The 21,425-nt window shown below is 44.7% G+C and overlaps 1 protein-coding gene across 3 annotated transcripts in view; it reads right to left on the bottom strand.

Annotated features, from left to right (window-relative positions):
• The window catches only part of LOC135975780 (ATP-dependent DNA helicase Q1-like), a 39,438-nt gene that overhangs the window by 15,592 nt on the left and 2,421 nt on the right, over positions 1-21,425 (bottom strand). For all 3 annotated transcript variants that reach the window (XM_065568150.1, XM_065568159.1, XM_065568146.1), the window contains 9 exons: positions 20,303-20,378; positions 18,649-18,846; positions 17,378-17,557; positions 16,477-16,583; positions 15,310-15,508; positions 14,140-14,306; positions 12,821-12,902; positions 7,868-8,016; positions 7,657-7,774 (listed from right to left, as the gene is read on the bottom strand). In XM_065568150.1, the coding sequence (XP_065424222.1) occupies positions 7,657-7,774; positions 7,868-8,016; positions 12,821-12,902; positions 14,140-14,306; positions 15,310-15,508; positions 16,477-16,583; positions 17,378-17,557; positions 18,649-18,846; positions 20,303-20,318 (1,216 nt within the window). In that variant the 5' untranslated portion in view covers positions 20,319-20,378. The remainder of the gene's footprint in view (positions 1-7,656; positions 7,775-7,867; positions 8,017-12,820; positions 12,903-14,139; positions 14,307-15,309; positions 15,509-16,476; positions 16,584-17,377; positions 17,558-18,648; positions 18,847-20,302; positions 20,379-21,425) is intronic.

Raw genomic sequence — 21,425 nt, forward strand, 5'->3', positions numbered from 1 at the left:
TACTGAAAGTAGGCTTACTGGTCTGTAATTGCTGGGACTGCCTCTGGAGCCTTTTTTAAAAATTGTCATCACATTAGCTATCCTCCAGTCATCTAGTACAGAAGCTGATTTAAGTAATAGGTTATATGCCACAGTTACAACAAGGAGTCTGGTGGCATCTTAAAGACTAACAGATTTATTTGGGCATAAGCTTTCGTGGGTAAAAACCTCACTTCTTCAGATGCATAGAGTAAAAGTTACAGATGCAGGCATTATATACTGACACATGGAGAGCAGGGAGTTACTTCGCAAGTGGAGAACCAGTGTTGACAGGGCCAATTCAATCGGGGTGGATGTAGTCCACTCCCAATAATAGATGAGGAGGTGTCAATTCCAGGAGAGGAAAAGCTGCTTCTGTAATGAGCCAGCCACTCCCAGTCCCTATTCAAGCCCAGATTAATGGTGTTAAATTTGCAAATGAATTTTAGTTCTGCTGTTTCTCTTTGAAGTCTGTTTCTGAAGTTTTTTTGTTCAATGATAATGACTTTTAAATCTGTAATAGAATGACCAGGGAGATTGCATCTGAAGAAGTGAGGTTCTTCTTCGAGTGCTTGCTCATATCCATTCCATTAGGTGTGTGCGCGCCGCGTGCACGATCGTCGGAAGATTTTTACCCTAGCAACACCGGCGGGTCGGCTGTGGAGCCCCCTAGAGTGGCGCCTTCATGGCGCTGAATATATACCCCAGCCGACCCGGCGCCCCCTCAGTTCCTTCTTACCGCCCCTGATGGTCGTTGGAACTGTGGAGCGCTGCTTAGCTGTTCTCCACTCTCCCTAGCTTAGTTAGTCATTCGCAGTTATAGTTATAGTTTATAGTTAAATAGTTCAATAGTTTTAAGAGTTGTCTAGTTGTTATAATAGTTCAGGGGATTAAGGGGGTCGTCTCCCCCTTTCTCCCCCGGCCGCGGGGCCGGGCTCATGCCCAACGCTCCCGGCTTCAAGCTGTGCGCCTCCTGCGCTAAGCCTATGCCCACGAGCGACCCGCACGACTCCTGTCTGAAGTGCCTGGGAGAGTCCCATCAAACAGATAAGTGCAAGATCTGTAAGGCCTTCAGACCAAGGACCAAGAAGGAGCGGGACTTTCGGCTCCGGCAACTCCTGATGGAGGCGGCACTTAGTCCGGACGCTCCATCTACAAGTCAGGCCCCGGCACCTAGCGCCTCGGTGCGCAGTGCCCCGGCGGCACCGGCCATGACGACCACGCGAGTGGCGTCAGATGAGCCTTCCCGGCACCGGACCTCGTCGGCACCGCAAGCACAGCAAGTGCCTCGGCGCCGGTCATTATCCCCAGGGCATAAGAAAGCCCATAAGACGGGGACCTCCGTGCCGAAGACGCTGGCTCCCCCAGTGCCGGGGGTAGAGCCGCGTACGCCGGTGGAGCACCGGAAACAGGTGCCTCCAGCACCGTCGACTCCGGCGCCGAGGCCGTTGAGTCCGGTGCAGACGGCGTCTCCACCGAGGCCGGCGGTGATACAGTGCCTCCCGTCGACGCCAGAGACCTTCGCGGCGGCGAGAGACTTAATAGCTCTCACGGAGCCGGCACCGCCTCAACTACCGGCACCGACGGCACCGTTGCCTCGCCCGGTCCAGTCGAGGGGGAAACCTGCCTTGATGCGCCCTCCATCGCAAGGGCTGGAACCTCGGCACCGATCCAGGTCCCGAAGCAGGTCCCCACGCCGCTCGCAGTCCCGGCACCGAATATCGCCTCGGCACCGGTCGTACTCGCGGCCAAGATCTTCTTCGCGGCACCGCTCTACGTCTCGGCACCGCTATGATCGTCGGCACCGATCAACGTCGAGACGTAGTTCTCGGCACCGCTACGGTCGCCGCTCGACGTCGAGAGGCCGCTCCCGGTACCGGGCATACTCCAGGTCCTCGTCGAGGTCCAGATCCGACTCCCGGCACCGACGAGGTCATCGGCACCGGTCGCGGTCCCGGCACCGATCGCCGGCACCGCGTGGAGATAGATCATCTCCAGACCGGCACCGTGCGGCACCGCAGCCCACGGGAATCGTCTCGACGCTCTCGGCACCGCCATGGCCATCGAGATCGGGGTCTCGCTCCTCGGAGGACCTCTCGAGATCGGCATACCCCCCTCAGGGGCAAGCCGAGGAACAGGACTTGGGCCATTGGCAGAACATAACAGAGGACCATTCTCATGGCCCATCTCACTGGTCGTTTTGGACCCCATGGGCGTACCATCAGGCGCAAGGGGCTCCAGTTGCTTCGACCTCTCGCTCCGGTCACTCTGTTAGAAGGGCCCCGGAGTCCACCATCTCTCGGCCTCCGCCAGGGGGCATGGAGGCTTCCGTGTCCGCACCACCTGACGCCCTGGACTCAAGCGCAGGTGATGCTCCGGCCCAGGAGCAGGGAGACCAGGACCCTCCCCTGGATCCTGTTCCACCGGAGGCATCTTCCTCTTCCTCTCCGGATGAGGCAGTGGCGGGCACATCGTGCACAGGTCCACCTCCAATAGATCTTCGGGCTCACCAAGATCTTCTGCGTCGGATGGCCCGTAATATGGACCTGCAGGCGGAGGAGATAGTGGAGGTGCACGACCCTATCGTGAATATCCTCGGAGCGGATGCCCCATCGAGGGTGGCGTTACCCCTGATCCGCACGATACAAGCCAATGTATCTACGATATGGCAGACTCCTGCCTCTATCCCACCCACAGCGAGAGGGGTGGAAAGGAAATACTTTGTCCCGTCTAAAGACTACGGGTACTTGTATACCCACCCCCAGCCGTGTTCACTGGTGGTGGCAAGGGAGCGCCACGGTCAGCAGGCCGCAGCGCCCAAATCGAAGGAGGCTAAGCGCCTCGATTTATTCGGCCGTAAAGTTTACTCAGCCGGAGGGCTGCAACTTAGAGCGGCTAATCAACAGGCGCTCTTGAGCCGCTATAGCTTTAACTCCTGGAACTCTATGGGGAAGTTCAAGGAGTTGGTTCCCCAAGAGTCCAGGGAGGAGTTTGGAGCCCTGGTGGAGGAGGGTAAGAAGGTGGCTCGGACCTCCTTACAGGCCTCCTTAGACATAGCGGACTCTGCTGCGAGAACCCTGGCCTCAGGTATCGCTATGCGGAGGATCTCCTGGCTCCAGGTTTCGGGTCTGCCTCAGGAACTGCAGCAAACCCTGCAGGATCTGCCCTTTGAAGGACAAGGGCTGTTTTCAGAAAAGACGGACTCTCGCCTGCAGAGCCTCAAGGACTACAGGACGATCATGCGTTCCTTGGGGATGCATGTTGTGGGCCCTCAGCGCAGGCCATTTAGACCGCAGCCTCAGCGCTTCTACCCCCCCCCCGCCTCGTCAGAGACAGGACTCGACCCGGAGGCGAGGCGAGGTGGTAGAAGAAGGTGGACCGGCTCTCAACCTGGTCAGAACCAGGGGCCACCTAGACCACCTTCAGGCCCCAGGCAGAACTTTTGAAGGTGCGGTCGAGGACGGCGCCCCAGTCATCCCACAGGATCCAGCCCCATTCTTTCGGGATCGCCTTTCCCATTTCCACCGTGCCTGGTCCCTTATAACTTCAGACCGTTGGGTCCTTCGCACGGTGGACAGCGGATATGCTATCCAGTTTTCTTCAATCCCCCCCTCCTCCCCCCCTTCCCCGTCCCTCTTCAGGGACCCTTCTCACGAGCAACTTCTTATACAGGAAGTTTCCACGCTCCTTGCTATGGGGGCCATAGAGGAGGTTCCAGTGGAGTTAAGGGGCAGGGGATTCTATTCCCGTTACTTCCTCATTCCCAAGTCCAAAGGAGGTCTGCGACCCATCTTGGACTTGCGCGGACTCAACAAATTCGTAGTAAAGTTGAAGTTCCGCATGGTCTCTTTGGGGACCATTATCCCTTCCCTCGATCCTGGAGACTGGTTCGCCGCCCTCGACATGAAAGATGCATACTTTCACATCGCAATTTACCCGCCTCACAGACGCTTCCTGCGGTTCGTGGTAAGCAAGGTGCACTACCAATTTGCAGTCCTTCCCTTCGGCCTATCTTCGGCCCCAAGGGTATTCACGAAATGTATGGCTGTCGTGGCAGCGTACCTTCGTCGGCAAGGGATACAGGTGTTCCCGTACCTAGACGACTGGCTGGTACGCGGTCGCACCAAAGAGCAAGTTCGAGCTCACGTCCACATAATAGTGCACACATTCAACAAGTTGGGCATCCTACTCAACAAGGACAAATCCACTCTAGAACCTACCCAGAGAATAGAATTCATCGGCGCAGTTCTAGACTCCAGGCGTGCACAAGCCATCCTGCCAGACAACCGCTTTTGCACCATCACGAGCCTCATTCAAGGGCTCAAGGCCTTCCCAACTACCACGGTGAGGTCGTGCCTTACCCTGCTGGGTCACATGGCTTCCTGCACGTACGTAACCAGGCATGCCAGACTTCGGCTTCGCCCACTCCAGACCTGGGTGTCATCAATATACCGCCCACATCGGGACAGCCTGAACATGGTGGTCACGGTCCCGAACTCGGTCCTGACCTCCCTCACCTGGTGGCTAGATCGCAATGTGGTTTGCGAGGGGATGCCGTTTCACGCCCCACAACCCTCTCTGCACCTGGTCACAGACGCTTCATCTCTGGGTTGGGGCGCCCATCTCAACGAACACCATACCCAGGGCCTGTGGACTGCACCTCAGCTAGCCCTGCACATCAATGTTCGGGAACTGATGGCGGTGCGCCTGGCGTGCCAGGCATTTCTCAACCTCCTTCGTGGCCGCTGTGTGCTAGTTCTCATCGACAACACCACGGCCATGTTTTACATCAACAAGCAAGGAGGAGCACGTTCGTCAATTCTATGCCAAGAGGCCATTCGCCTGTGGGACTTCTGCATCGCCCACTCGATCCATCTCACGGCATCGTTCCTCCCTGGAGTCCAGAACACTCTGGCGGACCGACTCAGCAGGTCCTTTCAAACACACGAGTGGTCTATCCGTCCGGACATCATACATTCCGTTTTCCAGAAGTGGGGGTTTCCCCAGATAGACCTGTTTGCATCTCGAGACAACAGGAAGTGCCACGTGTTCTGCTCCCTGCAAGGTCGAGCTCCGGGCTCCCTCTCGGATGCGTTTCTCCTTCCCTGGAAAGACCACCTGTTTTATGCCTTCCCTCCGTTTCCTCTGGTCCACAAGGTACTGCTCAAATTGCGCAGAGACCAGGCACAGGTGATTCTGATCGCCCCAGCGTGGCCGAGACAACATTGGTACACCACGCTGTTGGAGCTCTCGGTTCAGACACCGATCCCGCTTCCCTTATGTCCGGATCTCATCTCTCAGGACCACGGCCGGCTGCGTCACCCCGACCTGCAATCACTCCACCTCACGGCGTGGCTGCTCCATGGTTCACCCAGGCAGAGCAGCAGTGCTCGCACTCTGTCCAACAGATTCTGCTGAGCAGTAGGAAGCCCTCAACACGGACCACATACTTGGCCAAGTGGAAGCGGTTCTCCTGTTGGTGCGAACAACGAGCCACGTCCCCGTTACAGGCACCTATTCCTCTCATATTGGAATATCTCCTCTCCCTAAAGCAGCAAGGGTTGGCGATATCTTCAATTAGAGTTCACCTGGCCGCTATATCGGCCTTTCACCCAGGGGAACTCGCGTCTTCGGTATTCTCTAACCCGATGGTCGTTAGATTCCTCAAGGGCTTAGACCGGATGTACCCACAACAACGTCAGCCCGTTCCGACGTGGGACCTCAACCTGGTTCTCTCCAAGCTCACAGGTCCTCCATTCGAGCCACTGGCCACCTGTTCACTTCTGTACCTATCCTGGAAGACAGCCTTCCTCGTAGCCATCACCTCAGCAAGGCGCGTTTCTGAACTCAGGGCGCTTACATCCGAGCCCCCTTACACAGTTTTCCATAAGGATAAAGTGCAGCTCCGCCCACATCCTGCCTTTCTCCCTAAGGTGGTTTCTCCTTTTCATATCAACCAGGATATATTTCTCCCGGTCTTTCATCCTAAACCACATGCCACTCGCCAGGATCAACGTTTGCATTCTCTGGACGTACGCAGGGCCCTGGCCTTCTATATTGACCGCACAAGGCACTTTAGAAAGACGACGCAACTCTTCGTCGCAGTGGCCGACCGAATGAAAGGTTCACCGGTCTCCTCACAACGCCTATCCTCATGGATTACGTCTTGCATCCGGACTTGCTATGACCTGGCAGGTGTCTCAGCACCGCACCTCACCGCTCACTCCACGAGGGCCCAAGCTTCCTCGACGGCTTTCCTGGCGCAAGTTCCGATCCAGGACATTTGTAGAGCGGCGGTTTGGTCATCAGTCCACACGTTTACAGCTCACTATGCACTAGTGCAGCAGTCCAGGGACGATGCTGCCTTCGGATCAGCGGTTTTGCACACAGCAATGTCTCACTCCGACCCCACCACCTAAGTTGGGCTTGGGAGTCACCTAATGGAATGGATATGAGCAAGCACTCGAAGAAGAAAAGACGGTTACTCACCGTTGTAACTGTTGTTCTTCGAGATGTGTTGCTCATATCCATTCCAAACCCGCCCCCCGTCCCCACTGTCGGAGTAGCCGGCAAGAAGGAACTGAGGGGGCGCCGGGTCGGCTGGGGTATATATTCAGCGCCATGAAGGCGCCACTCTAGGGGGCTCCACAGCCGACCCGCCGGTGTTGCTAGGGTAAAAATCTTCCGACGATCGTGCACGCGGCGCGCACACACCTAATGGAATGGATATGAGCAACACATCTCGAAGAACAACAGTTACAACGGTGAGTAACCGTCTTTTTTTACCCACGAAAGCTTATGCCCAAATAAATCTGTTAGTCTTTAAGGTGCCACCAGACTCCTTGTTGTTTTTATAGATACAGACTAACACGGCTACCCCCTGATACTTGATGCCACAGTTAGTAGTTCTGCAATTTTATATTTGAGTTCCTTCAAAACTCTTGGGTAAATACCATCTGGTCCTGGTGACCTATTACTGTTTAATGCTCTGTGTCAACATACTGCAATTACAAGGCTGTGATGGGATGTACAAACCCCACACTGGGTCTGAAGGGACAATACTGGGCCCAGCCCTCCAGACCTACAAAGCACACTTCAACTGGAAAGGAAGCTTAAAAGGGGAACAACTCAGCTCAGAAGGGGGAGGAAGACAGACTTAACCTGCAGGCTCCTGAATAAGGGTGCCAAAGAAGCCTCCATGTGAGGAAGAAGACCGCCTGCTGAGACCAGTTGAGGCTGAAGGTTTAGTTGTCTTTTCTTTTACTTATATTGGACTTGGAGATGCTGGGGGAGGACGTGGGCTCCCGTACCAACTGCCCTTGTTGCAGGAGGGGCATAAACTTCATTTCCACCCCACCCCTTTCAGTGTATAATGAGTGTCTATTCCTTATACACTCTAGAAAGGAGAGGGTAAGGATGTTAAGAACCCTGACGTGAAGATAAGCCACATACAGGGATTAGGAACTGGACTGAAGGCCTTTCCCACTGGGAACCATGAGACTAGAAACTGGGTGTGTTAACCGCTAGGCCGCCTGGCCCTCTGTGAACTGTATTACAATGGCATAACGACGAACACGATATTATTAGTTTATGAAAGTCTATTCCCTTTATCAATAGAAGCCAACTTGTTCACAATACCTGCACGTCCACTCTCTTGATAGTAGTTCTCCATGGATTTGCTCATTGAATGATGAATTACAAACCTCACATCTGGCTTATCAATTCCCATGCCAAATGCAACTGTTGCCACTACGACCTGAAACAGGAGTATAACCATTAAACCATCAGGATACCGATCTATATAGTTATTTAAGTCAGATAATTCTATAGAAATAATTGTATACCTAACCTGTATTTCATTGGCTGCCCATCCCTTGTGAACTTTGGTCTTATCTTTGGGATCCAGATTTGCATGGTAAGCATCTGCTTTAATTCCCAGTTTCCGCAAACTAACGGTAACTTGCTCTGAGTCCTTCTGTGAAAAACAGTAGATAATTCCTGTACCAAAGAAAAAACAAAAACAAAAAACCTCCTCACTTTTTTATGGCAATGAAGTATTTAAAAAAACGTAAGTGAACGTCATGTTCGTGCAAGGTGCAGGATTAATAGGCTTGAAGATAACATTCCCTGTCTGTCCAAAGGAACTGACAAAACATGGGGAAAGAGTGCAAAACTTCCCAACCACTGACTTAATGTGCTTGGTCATGCAAAAGCAGAAAAAGCAGTTCAGTCTCCGCATCAATTCCAATTTTGGACGCTCTGCTTAGATAGCAATGGTATCTCCTTAGATATCATTTATAACAGCAACATAATAAAACCACCACGGTCTTATATAGCACTTTATCAGTAGACCGCAAGGTGTTTTACAAACAGCTCAAATTAGCTCATTTTACAAACAGGAAAACTGAGGCCTTGGCTACACTTGAGAGTTGCAGCGCAATAAAGCCGCCCACAGTGCTGTAACTCACTCCCCGTCCACACTGGCAATGCACATACAGGGCTGCATCTCCGTGGCTACAGTGCTGCAGGTACTCCACCTCCCCGAGAGGATTAACAGCTGGTGCGGAGTGGCTGAGACACTGGTGCTCCAGTGTAAACGGGGAGTAACCTTATTACGCAGTGATTGACCTCTGGAAACTCCCCATAATCCTTTTAAGTGAAGGTTCCTCTCTTTGTTTTGTTGTGAACTCCGGATGCTGCTTATCAAAAAAAACAAACACAGCTACTGTTTGCTGTGAATGAGTAGTGGCAGGCAGGCAGGGGGGCTCCCTTTAGAATGCCCACAGCTAGTGTTTGCTTGAAGAGAGAGGCGGCATGCGGGAGGGGTAAGGGGAGAGGGGGGGGTGTCCATAAGTGGCTGCTTATCTGGTCTGTGAGAAAAAAAACAGCTGCTGTTTGCTTTCAGTGAGTGAGAGAGGGGTGGACGAGGGGGGTGGGGGTTGGAACTTGCAAGGCAGAGTGCTGACAGTGCCCGCACTCCAAAAATCCACTCTCTTTCCCCCCACGCTCCCTGTCACACTCCACCCCACCCCTTTTGAAAAGCACATTGCAGCCACTTGAATGCTGGGATAGCTGCCCATAATGCACCGCTCCCAATGCCGCTGCAAATGCGGCCACGACAGTGCGCTGTCAGCTGGCAGTGTGGACAGACTGCAGCGCTTTCCCTACTCAGCTATACGAAGACAGGATTAACTCACAGCGCTGTACAGCTGCAAGCGTAGCCATACCCTAAGGCCTTGGCTACACTGGCACTGTACAGCGCTGCAACTTGCTGCGCTCAGGGGGTGTGAAAACGCCCTCCCCCCACCCCGAGCGCAGCGAGTGCAGCGCTGTAAAGCGCCAGTGTAATCAGCGCCTGCAGCGCTGCACGCTCGCTCACAGCGCTGCAAGCTATTCCCCTCAGAGAGGTGGAGTACATATTGTGCTGCGAGAACGCTCTCGCAGCGCCGGCGGCGTGACTACACTCGCTCGGCAGCGCTGTGAATTCCCAAGTGTAGCCAAGGCCTAAGGCACGGAGAGGGGAATTAACTGCCCAACCTCACTTAGCAGGCCAGTGAAGAGTATCAGTGCTAAATACAAGATTGAACAGATAGTTTAGCATAAAGTATTTAGCACATATTCTAAGGGGCCATTCAAGGTGAAGTGGCCATTAACTCCTCTGTAGTCATAGGATAAAGTGGGGGGCTAGTGGGTTATAGATTGTTGTAATAAGCCATAAATCCAGAGTCTGTCTGTATGGTTTTTAGTGGCTAGCAAAGTTATGAATTTAAGCTCCCCAGCTCATCTTTTGAAAGCATTGTGCGGGTTTCCTTTGAAGACGAGAACTGATGGCCAAATGTAGAGTGATTGCTTTGTGAAAAGTATTCATCCACAGGTGATAAAAACACCTTGTCTTTTATCATTTTACTGTGAGGGTATGGCTACACCTGCAGCTATACAGCGCTGTGAGTTAATCCTGTCTTCGTACAGCTGAGTAGGGAAAGTGCTGCAGTCTGTCCACACTGACAGCTGCCAGCGTACTGGCGTGGCCACATTTGCAGCTGCATTGGGAGCGGTGCATTATAGGCAGCTATCCCACCATTCATGCGGCTGCAACATGCTTTTCAAAAGGGGGTGGTGGAGTGTGACTGGGAGTGTGGGGGGAGAGAGAGAGAGTGTGGGTTTTTGGGGTGCTGAGAGTGTGTCAGCACCCTGCTTTGCAAGTTCCGACACCCCTGCTTCTCATTCACTCACTCAAAGCAAACAGCAAAATGTTTGCCTTTTCTCTCTGGTACGGAGCTTTGAAACGGCACTTCCGCATTCCTGGAGCCAATCACAACAATGAGAAGAGTGGCCACTTGACAAGGGGATTATCACAGTGCAGCAAGCTAACTCCTCGTTCACACTGACACCCGGGAGTTGTAGCCACTATGCTGCATCTCTTGTTCCTCTCGGGGAGGTGGAGTACCTGCAGCGCTGTAGCCAGGGAGACACAGCGCTGTATGTGCCTTGCCAGTGTGGATGGGGAGTGAGGTACAATGCTCTGGGCAGCTTTATTGCGCTGTAACTTGCAAGTGTGGCCAAGGCCTGAGAGTTCATTCGAGAGTGTAGTAATTGTCTGGTTTCGCCCATATACACCTCTACCCCTATATAACACGAATTCTGATATAATGCGGTAAAGCAGTGCTCGGGGGAGAGGGGTGGGGGGACTGCGCACTCCAGCGGATCAAAGCAAGTTTGATATAACGTGGTTTCACCTATAACGCGGTAAGATTTTTTCGCTCCCAAGGACAGCGTTATATCAGGGTAGAGGTGTAGTAGTTTATTGGGGCATTTAGGGCCCTGGATGAGCTCCATCAAATGTTGTAAGACCCATGGATCTTGAAAGGTGTGTTGATCATTGTAGCAGTGAAGATAGGGATGCAGATTTGCATCCCTTGTTTTGGCAGATTCTGGTGCCGCTTTGAGACGGTGTGTCCTGGTCTGTGGGGAGCTTGCCTCTGATGAGGAGCTTGGAGAGGTTGGTGGGTAATATGAAGGCAAAGAAGGGGTTCCCCATCCTGAAATAAATATTTCCTGAAGCCCCTCCTCTGGCCTTCATGCTATTACTAAAGACACTGGATTTATTACAATAATCTGTAATCCGCAACCCTCTTTTCTGTCCTATGACTACAGGGGTATTAATTGGCCATTTCACCTTGATTGGTCTCTTAGAATGTGCACTTACACTAAACTATCTGTTCAATCTTGTATTTAGCTGTGACATGCTTAGTACCATTCCCAGACCTGAAGAGGAGCTCTATGTAAACTCAAAAGCTTGTCTCTCTCACCAACAGACATCGATCCAATAAGAAATATTACTGCACCCACCTTGTCTCTCCATTTTCCAAAGCGCTTTCATTCTAACATGGTATTTCGCAGCACCTTTAAATTGCTTTCATAATACAGCTCAACCTATTTTAAGCTACCACTGAAAAGAACTTCAAAATTTTATTATTATACATATTGGAGTAGTGCCCAAAGACCTAATCAGGATCAAGGCCCCACTGTGGATACTTAATGGAAGGGGGGTCTTCTGATAGTGATGAGTTCTCAATACATTTTGGGGATACTTTGGAGCAGTTCCATAACATAGGAGGTTGCCTAAAAGAAGGTCTCTTGTATAGGTTTCACTGGACTGTATACTAATTGTTGGGTTAAGGAGAAATTCAGATCACCATGAATGGAAAGTCATCTATTCTTCCAGACCATCTTAGCAGCTTTGGACAAATTTTCTAAATTCCTGTTGCCGAGCCCCTCTCTCCTAGCTACATTTTTTTTTTTTTTTTAAATAATCAGGAATTTAATCCCTAGGAAATATCCACAACTAATAATCACTTCGATAAGAGCTGAAATTACTCTATTCAGACAGCTGCTCCTGGTTTGAAATTATACCAATAGAAGTACGTAATACATTAAATATACAGATCCCATATTTTCAATATTTACAAGTCAAACATTTTATTGTGAAATCTGGATACAAGGTGGCTCTATCTAGACCTTTAACCAAATTTGAGAAGTTGATCGAGGAACAAAACGTTTAATTTCTAAGATGTATACATTTTTGATTCAAAAAGATGTTGATAAAAAAAATACAGCCAATGAAAAGATGGGAGAGGGATTTGTACAAAGAAATTGATCTGGAGGAGTGGGTCTCTATATGGGGAAGGGGATATAAATCTCCAATTTATAAAAATTACTGTATAAATGGCATTTCACTCCAGTTTAAATCCATCAGATTTTTGTTATTAGGGAGGTGCTCTGTTGGAGAGGTTGAAGGGAAAATCTGAACATACTTGCACACATGATGGAAGTGTCCAGGAATTAGATTGTTTTTACAGGAAATTATTAAAGAGAATCGTCTTAGGACAAAATGCCAGCTTCCAAGAGATCCCGATCTGCCTTATTTAATGCTCCAGTAAAGGATCTACGTTTTACACAGAACAAATTAATTCATTTTTGACTGTTAGCAGCTAAACGATGTATTGCACATTATTGAAAATGTGTGGATTCTCCACCCTCCTTTGAATTGTGGCTTTGTAAAATATGCCGTGTCTTTGTACTGGGAAACCTCTCTCACCAAATACGTACACAAGAGATGCACCAAGAGGAGGACAGCTATTTAGAAATTTGGTCACCGTTTCTAACGTATTCAGAGGAGGAGGGTTCCCCAGCCAGCAACCTTTAGCCAGGTTCTTTGAATATTAACCTGATCCTGAACAGTGATATACCATTTATTATAACTTTGCCTTAAATAAAAAGCATTAGTTTTTATATTGTTTACCTGAGAGCCCTTTGTATCTTCCATTGATGATCTTAACAATGTCCTCAATGAAGTCCTCACTGTTTGAAGGTTTTTGACGAACCTGAAAATCACACACACACACACACACACACACAATTAATTATGTACATTACCAAAGAACTCTTAAATGGCCATTCAGCCAATTTGTTATACTCCTATTACTATACTCTTCCTAATACAGTAACCTCAGCTATTCTTCCCTTTGATTAATTTAAATTTATTCTACAGTTTAAAGATCCATCACAACTAAAAAGCTCATTCAGGAGCTGTCCAGTAAAGAATGTGAAAGGAGCCACAGAAGTCGCCAACTTTTCAAGACAATTGCACCAGTTTTCTAAACTAAAATACTGGCTGTAGCAGCCAGTGCTTGCCACCTGCCATTCAATTATGAACATTCTAGTCTGCTAAACCCCACTCTCACAATGTATGGAGCAGCCCAAATTCTACTAAAATTTGTATCTTTTAGCTTTTAACAAGATGTCATGGTGAAGCACCAAGGCCCAGCTCAGAAGCTAGCTCATTAAATAGGAAAGGATAGCCTCCAATATTACTAATCACAAAAGCCTTGAGTTCAGTACCAGTACACAACTCCTGGTTCCCAGCTACTGTTTAGAATCAAGTTGGCAAAAAGTAGTTTGAAGTAAAAAAACTTTAAAAATAAAAAAATAATAATAAAAAGACCATCTAAGACATAAGCAAAACAGACCAAGAACACAAATACTTGGATAATGGAGGGGGGGCGGGGGGAGAGGAGGGAACCTAATCTAATTAGATAAGATAATCCCTTCCTATTCAGGGTTCTTTTTGTCACACTCCTGAGTTCTCTTCTGTTTTGTTGGGTTTTCTCCCCGCCCCCACCTCCATTTCTTTGCCTTTCATTTCTTTGTCATTTCCTCAGACAGAAAAATATTCAAGAGAAATGAATCTGCCAGAGATTTAGCTTGGAAGGATCCTGTGGGAATTAAACATTTAAAAAAAAACCCGGAACAAATTTAGCTATTATTTGTCCTCAAGATAAACTAACTATTAGAACACTATCTTTCGGGAAATAAATCACCACCACAGAAAGGAGAATATTCTCAAAGGCACCTGGGGCAGTTAGGAGCCAGACTCTGAATGAAGTCATAACTGTCGCTGGTGCCCTCATTCTACCCTAGAACTACAGAATGAAATTCTGTCTTCCAGAAGGCGTAACATACTGATTGTTCTGTATTTGTACAGCACCTAGCACAACGGTGTCATGGTCCATAACAGGGGCTCATAGGCACTACTTCAAACCAAATGAAGTCAATACATACCTCATAGTAAAGATTGGGCCGATTGAAAGATGCAGTAAAGGTAATGCATTTCTGAACACACAAAATTTTCTGAGCATCCTTCAGAACATGACTTGTTGCAGTTGCAGTCAACCCAATCAATGGAGCATTGGGAAACTGTCGTTTTAAGATACCAAGTGACTTGTAGTCTAAATAAGAATAAGGGAAAAAGATTTGGTTTCTTACACCACTAGTGATATATTAATACATCAAATCTGCAGCAAGTTAACAAGTAATAACAGAACTAATTTACAAATCCAAATGAAGTGATCAGCAGGCAATGCCATACTGACATAGTGGAGTGACTGGCCTTGTAATAGATTTTTACCTAAATTCAGAATGTACTGTTTATTAAAATGTATTCAAGTTAAGAGAATTAGAAAACAAAAACAACATTAGAAAAATCTAAAAACATTCATAATCTATATTTTGATTTGTGTCAATTCTAACAAACTATTGCTGTCATTAGCAAAAAGAGATAAAGCCCATTATGGGTAATTTGTAAGCAATACTTTCTTTAATAAGAAATTTAAAAGAAAATTCCAGAAAAAGTTTAGTAGATGATACTGTACTCATCTGTACCCTGAATCACAAGTTCTTCCATAGACTGAGAAACAGCATTGATAAATACTAGTTTTATGCAGCTGACAAGACACGAGACCAAAATGCTGCACAATTTTTCTTCTTGTAAATTACAACAGAGGTGACTAAAGTGCATTCCATGAAATTCCACCGTGTAGCTATGGTATTTTCACCTTCAATACAGAGGTATTAAGCACCATGAAGAGAGTTACACAGACTTGTATTTTCCACAGGAAGCACATCTATATTAGAGATGACCGCCACAATCTGTTCCACTTTATGCAAATAAGGTGCAACTCACAGTCCCCTGGAAAACTGCCAATGTAACCCACAGTTAAATGTCCCTGACTTAAATGAACTTGAGCCTTTAGACAAGGCCATAAGTTATTTGTGAATGGTACCAAATTAATGAAATTAAAAATCTTTGAGCCAATGTACAAGTATTTTCTGTGTCGTGTATTGTGCATAGACTTCACTATCAAAAGGAAAACATTTCCCCTCATTTCAAGCTTAACTCATCATTTATGCATGCTTGAATAACTTTGCATACGTATTTCTGGAGGGGCATACCAGGCCTGAAGTCATGTCCCCATTGACTACAACAATGCACCTCGTCCACAGCAATACGAGTGAGTCTCCCTGCTTGATAAGCTTTCTCCAATTTTGACATAAACATTTTGCTTTTTGCAATCTTCTCTGGAGTAACATAAATGAGTTTTAGCTGCGAATTCTTATCCAGCATTTCGTTGTGAACCCACTTTACATGTTCCTGTTAAAAAACAAAGAAGGAAGCTGGAAATGGACAAACCAGAATATCATACTCCTGTTCCTTAGTTCTAGAATAAATTGTGGTTCAATGCACAAAACACACTGCTACACCCAGCATAAGACTTTGCAGGTGATGTAGATACACATAAAGTGATTATATTTTAAAAACAAACAAATATTAGCATTATTTTAGAAAAAGGAAGCAAATATACTCTGAATATTTATACTGTATTATTTAGGGTCTTTATTTTCTTAGTAAAATATCAGGTGTCACCCACATCTCTGCTGCTATGTTTTGAGAAAAAATTCCTTATGCAAAACAAATATCCCAGACTGTAATCTTTATTATTGGATTTTTGGAGACATTCGTTTTTGAAATTTGTTAGACCACATCAAGCCATTAATTCATTAGGCCTCTGAAAGTGGCTACTATCTGATGGTAGTTACCAAAAAACCACACACACACACACACAATGCAGCTAGCCATTTCCATAATGCCATATCACTGGGGAAAAAATCCTTTCTGCCCTTTGTGGCAGTCAGCTTATACCCAGAAACAAGAGACTTGATTCAATGTACACGAGTCTACATTACTAAACATATTACTAAGTAACACAGTAATGTCCATCTTCTTTTAAATCCAGAAATTTGAGAGGTATGGCCAAAGAAAAAACACTTTAGTATAAAAAATGTGCATAACTGCAAAATATTTTGATGTCACTAATGCAGTCCCACAAACTTCTATTCACTTCATGTAAGGTTTTGGCTTGTTTTACTGGTTTTAAATAGGATTGCAATATATTTGATTTAGATTAATATCATCATGGTAAGGATTGGCAGGAAGATGTCCTTTGGCTTATAAATTTTCATTACAATCATGCAAAACTGAGCTAGTCAATAAGAATATCCACATAATATTCATAAACAACATGAATAAAGGTAACAATGTTGCATGGCAGTTAAACATACCTTACTGCTTGAAGCATTTAATAAAGCTGCAGAAATTCCCAGCTGTTCTAAAACCATTAGCTGATCTTCCATAAGTGAGATCAAAGGACAGATCACAAGTGTGAAACCTGAAACAAATAATCATTCATCTTACTTATCTAAAACATTTAGCTCATATGATTTCTCACTGCAGACTGAATTGAAACAAATAACTCAATTGCAACAAACAAAAGCACCACATAAGAACTAATATATCTAACCAAAGGAGGTTGGGTATACAGTGGCCATATAAAGGGGATTAAACAATGCTAAGCAACAAGTTGGCCCCTTTTGTAAAAATTTGCTTTTTTTAAATCCAAGGCCAATAAAAATGGTTTCACAATTAAAAAAAATAAATATCCCAATAAAGCAATTGTTGTTAAAACATTCCTCTGCAACATCTGAAATCAAAGCACTTTAGCACTAAGAAAGTGAAACTGACTTAAAAACAAAAGCTAAACTGGCTTCAATGATTTACATTGTACAAACTGAAATTCAAGAAAAACAGAGCAAATTTAGTGAGGAAAAAAATGGATTTTAAAAATCCCACTTTTAATTAGCTAAAGATATTGTTAGGAATCTAGACAAAGAAATTTGTTTAGAACAAGTGCTTGCAAGATCTGTGCCTATGTTTTTAAGCTGACAGTGTCCCTTTAAAGTGAAATACAGAAAACTAGTAGAAATATATTTCTAAGATAAGTTTTTGTTTCAAAATTGTTGCTCTTTCTTCCCATTATTGGGAATTATGTTCCTTATTCCAGATAATACTTAGCATTAGACAATTTTATTTACAGTAACAAAATATATTACATCTCTACAACTAACCATACAAAAAATAAAACTGAAATCCATTTACTGGTACATGACATTTATTCTCATATACCTTCAGAACATACTGCAGGTAACTGATAGCACAAACTCTTTCCACCTCCAGTAGGCATGACAAGAAATATATCCTTTCCTGCCATTGTAGCATTTATTGTTTCAAGCTGCAGAGACCTAAACTTCTGGAGTTTAAAGCTATTACGAAGTGCAGCTTTGATCTTCTCACACCATGGGAAATCTGTAAAAAGGAGCAAGCAGTAAAAATACATTTTAAGTTAGAACATCTAAAACATAAAAAGGAAAGCCAATTAAAATATAGAAGCATTTTTTACTAAAAGTAATGTGATGTCACATCAGGCCAAATTTTCAAAAGACTTGAAAAACAGCACCCATAAGATTTGCACGTATAAACTGAGGAATCGTGTGCATAAGTCTGACTTGCATGAAAACATTTTGCAGATCCTTTGAAAATATAAACACAATATGTTGCCAGGCTTAAGGATCTAATCATCCTGTAATGTGTATTAATGCTCAAAAAAAGCAGGCACACCACAAAGTACTCTAAAATGCTAATCCTTAATTCATAATATTAGTCCAATTAATGTAAATGGAAAAAAGCATTATGCCTGGTACTCAATGTTTACAGGATTAGGCCCTACAACTGTACCTGATTCTTTAGTTATTTTTCAGGGTTCTCTTAAACCAGTGTTCCTCAAAGTACAAGGCAGAGAAACAAGCAAATCCAGAGAAAATATACAAGGAGGAATATTTTTTTTTCCTTTTACGGCCAAGCAGAGCCAGAGTTTATTTACCTGACCAAAATTGCCTTCATTATACCAGACAAGCTCAAAGACTACAATGGATTATGTGGTAGAGCTGGGGGCAGAATTTGTCCCAGGATACTTAACGGATACCCCCACCACCAAAAGTAAATTTAACTTTATATTCTAGTTAGTAACTTCAAGTTCCCAAATTATGATTCCATAACAAGCAATGGAGAAAACTGATGAAAATCAGTTCCTAGAAGAATCTGCCCAGCAGAGCCCACTTCAGTATTCAGGAATATCTGAGCAAGCAAATATAAGCTTCAATCTATTAAAACGTACAGCAAACCAACCAACCAAGACAACATCAAAAACTTCTTGGCAAAAGGAAATGGTACAATAATAAAATTATCCATATGGAAATCAAAAAGCAACTCCTCGTGAAACACAGGTGGGCCAAAATACCATATTCTAACTTTCATTATCTCATCAACATTGATAATTCTTGGTACATTCTTCACATTAAATGGTAAAGATGAAAATAATTTAATTTGATTTTGTAAACCTTGTTTGTTCCATGCCTCAGCTGAGGTTTCAGTTTCTTCACTTTCCCCAGCCTCTGAATCTTCTGAAAATTGTTTTATTTTATTCTTTAACACTGTCTTCTTATGAATAAGCTCCTGTTGTCTTTCCAGAAGTTCCTGAATCTGGATCTCTACTGCCTGCAGCTCACTATCAGTGGAAACCAGCTCCTCCTTTAGCACTGAAGCGAGAGAGGGAGAAAAATACAACATTGTAACATGCATATTTTGCTAATTACAACTTCAAATCACATTAGACATTTTGCATCCAGTGGTTGACAGCAATCCAATCTACAATCAAGAGTGTCTGGAAAAATGGAGCAAGTACTTAGCACCTTGACAGGCCTGTTGCAGAACTTAAAATATTTAATATTAATAAGGCACTCTAAAGGTGTAAAATGCCATATAAATATATTAATAAACCACAACTGTTCTCTTCTTTGCTGCAGCTTAGGAGAAGTCTGCCACACTGTAATGATGGATGATTACCTTGGTTGTTGTAGAAAAATCATGTCATAGTGTAACTTCTGAGAGACTATATCCACCTTGGCACAGGAATGGACTCAGATTCATAGATTTCAAGGACTGATGGGACCAGTGTGATATAATTAGATCTTTTTCATCTTGTGATCCTATAGTCAAATTTGGCCTCGACCACTTTTAGTACACAGGGATGCATGTTAGCACCGTGAAAATAGCATTAACATGCTACTTTTAAATATTCCAAATTGAGTGCACAAACTCTGTGCAGCTGCACAGTGAAAAGTCTTCATATCAGGAACAACATTAACTCCAGCAGAGGAAAGTGAACTGAAGATGGAAGCAGGGGAAGATAGGGGAATGAGCTAAAATATATAGACCACGCTCCCAACTCTACCCTGTGTCCTGATATGTCCCTCCTCAGGTCTAGAAGCAGAAGATCTGCAGAGCATGAATTCTGCATAGGTTTGCGAGCACAGCACAGAAGTCACAGCTTTTTAGGAGTACAGCCTAAGATATAAATTTGCTTCTCTGTGTCTAAGCACACTAGTGTGAATTGAAGTCAAGTGTTTCAGTATGTGGCTTCATTGCATTTTCCATTTAATGGACTAAATTAGATCATGCATTATTTAGATGAATGTAGCAATATTTCTGAGAGAGTTTAGATAAAACTACACCAACATATTTTTTCAAAAATGTTATGCTTTGATCCAAAAATAGCAACCATGATAGTTCTCATGCACTGCAGCTACAGTAAGTCTGTGTATCAAAAATCCTCGTTGCAGATTTTCTGGAAACAGAACAAAACATGGAGGTTTTCCTTCCAAAATACCCTAAGGAACGAGTCCATGTTACAGACTAGTGGCCTGTGAAAGATGCCTTAAAAAAAAAAAAAATTAAAACCACTTTGAAATTGTTAGAAACCAGGAAAGCTTTTACAAACTTGTGTGTGTATAGCTAGAGAAATGAAAAAATGTCCAAAATGAAATATGGAGGAAAACGTGATTTAAAATATTATAGCAATTAAAATAATTTTCAACCTGAAGAAAACACATACAGTTGAGATAACAAGCAATGAAGACAGAGTTTTCTAACAAATCTGATGAAACCAGTTAAATGGTGGTGGAATGAACAGTTACCATCCTAATTTTGGTTTACCTGAAATGGTTGTCATCTTCAAAGTTGAAAGGACCCGTCCTTTATTAATAAATGTTGCTTAAGCAAGCAATTCTCTCTAAAAAAATTAAAATATTTTATTAAAAATCTCTATAAATTCGTTAGACTGTAGTAAAGAAATGGGGGAAATTCCATAAGCTGATATATCTTCAAGCTACACAGGACAAAGCATTATACAAATATATCATATAGAGCAATCCTCCTCTAGCAGGGAAACGACCAAGAGACCCTCCATAATTTCCATGGCATTAATAACAAAACAGCCAAGCTTATTAACTGGACATCATTTAGTACTTTCTTGTAAAATCACACTGAATATATTACATTAAATTATATGCCTGTAATTCCACTGTTTGCTAAATACCGATCCAGTTTTGTACTAATTTCTCAGATCCGGTCAGTATTCACAATCCCAACTAGAGGACATCACACATTTCCCTCAACAAAAACACACTGATGTTAATTTAAATAAATTAATTCACAGGGAGAGGTCAATGACAGGATCCCTAGCACACTGCCAGACTTTCAAGGTAAGTGTTCTGCCAATTTGGGTCCTGAGTCAAGTCCCACAGAAGTCAGTGGAAGTCTGTCATCCCCATTAATAGGAATTGGAGCATGCTATCAAAACATAGTCACATGCTTTAGCGCAACAAAACAGAGAGCTGACTATTCATAAATGCAACTATAAGAATCTTAGAATTAATTACATAGTGACCTGCTAAAAAGCACTGAACCACTATGATAGGACTTATGGGATTTTGTTTGTTATTCTATAGGAGTTAGAACAGCAGCAAAAAACTCTTCAATATATTAAGTTAATAAATATTTGTGAATGATATTCTTTGTATTACAGTATATCTTCACTGTATTACAGTAAGAAAGTAATACAAACATAAAACATAAAAATAAGACATCCTCCGTTACCTCAGTAGGAACACTGATTTGGGGAGAGGAAAAGGAAAAATCCCCCAGCAGACTTCTATTGTCACTGCCTAAAAACTGATCATGAGATAACAACATTACCGATGAATGGAACAAATAACAGATCCAGCTAAAATACTTGGTTTTGTCAGAATATGGAGTCATAATAACTGAAAGGAGCTCT

This window comes from Chrysemys picta, chromosome 1 (assembly GCF_011386835.1).
Source record: "Chrysemys picta bellii isolate R12L10 chromosome 1, ASM1138683v2, whole genome shotgun sequence".
In the NCBI taxonomy this organism is placed as follows: domain Eukaryota; kingdom Metazoa; phylum Chordata; order Testudines; family Emydidae; genus Chrysemys; species Chrysemys picta.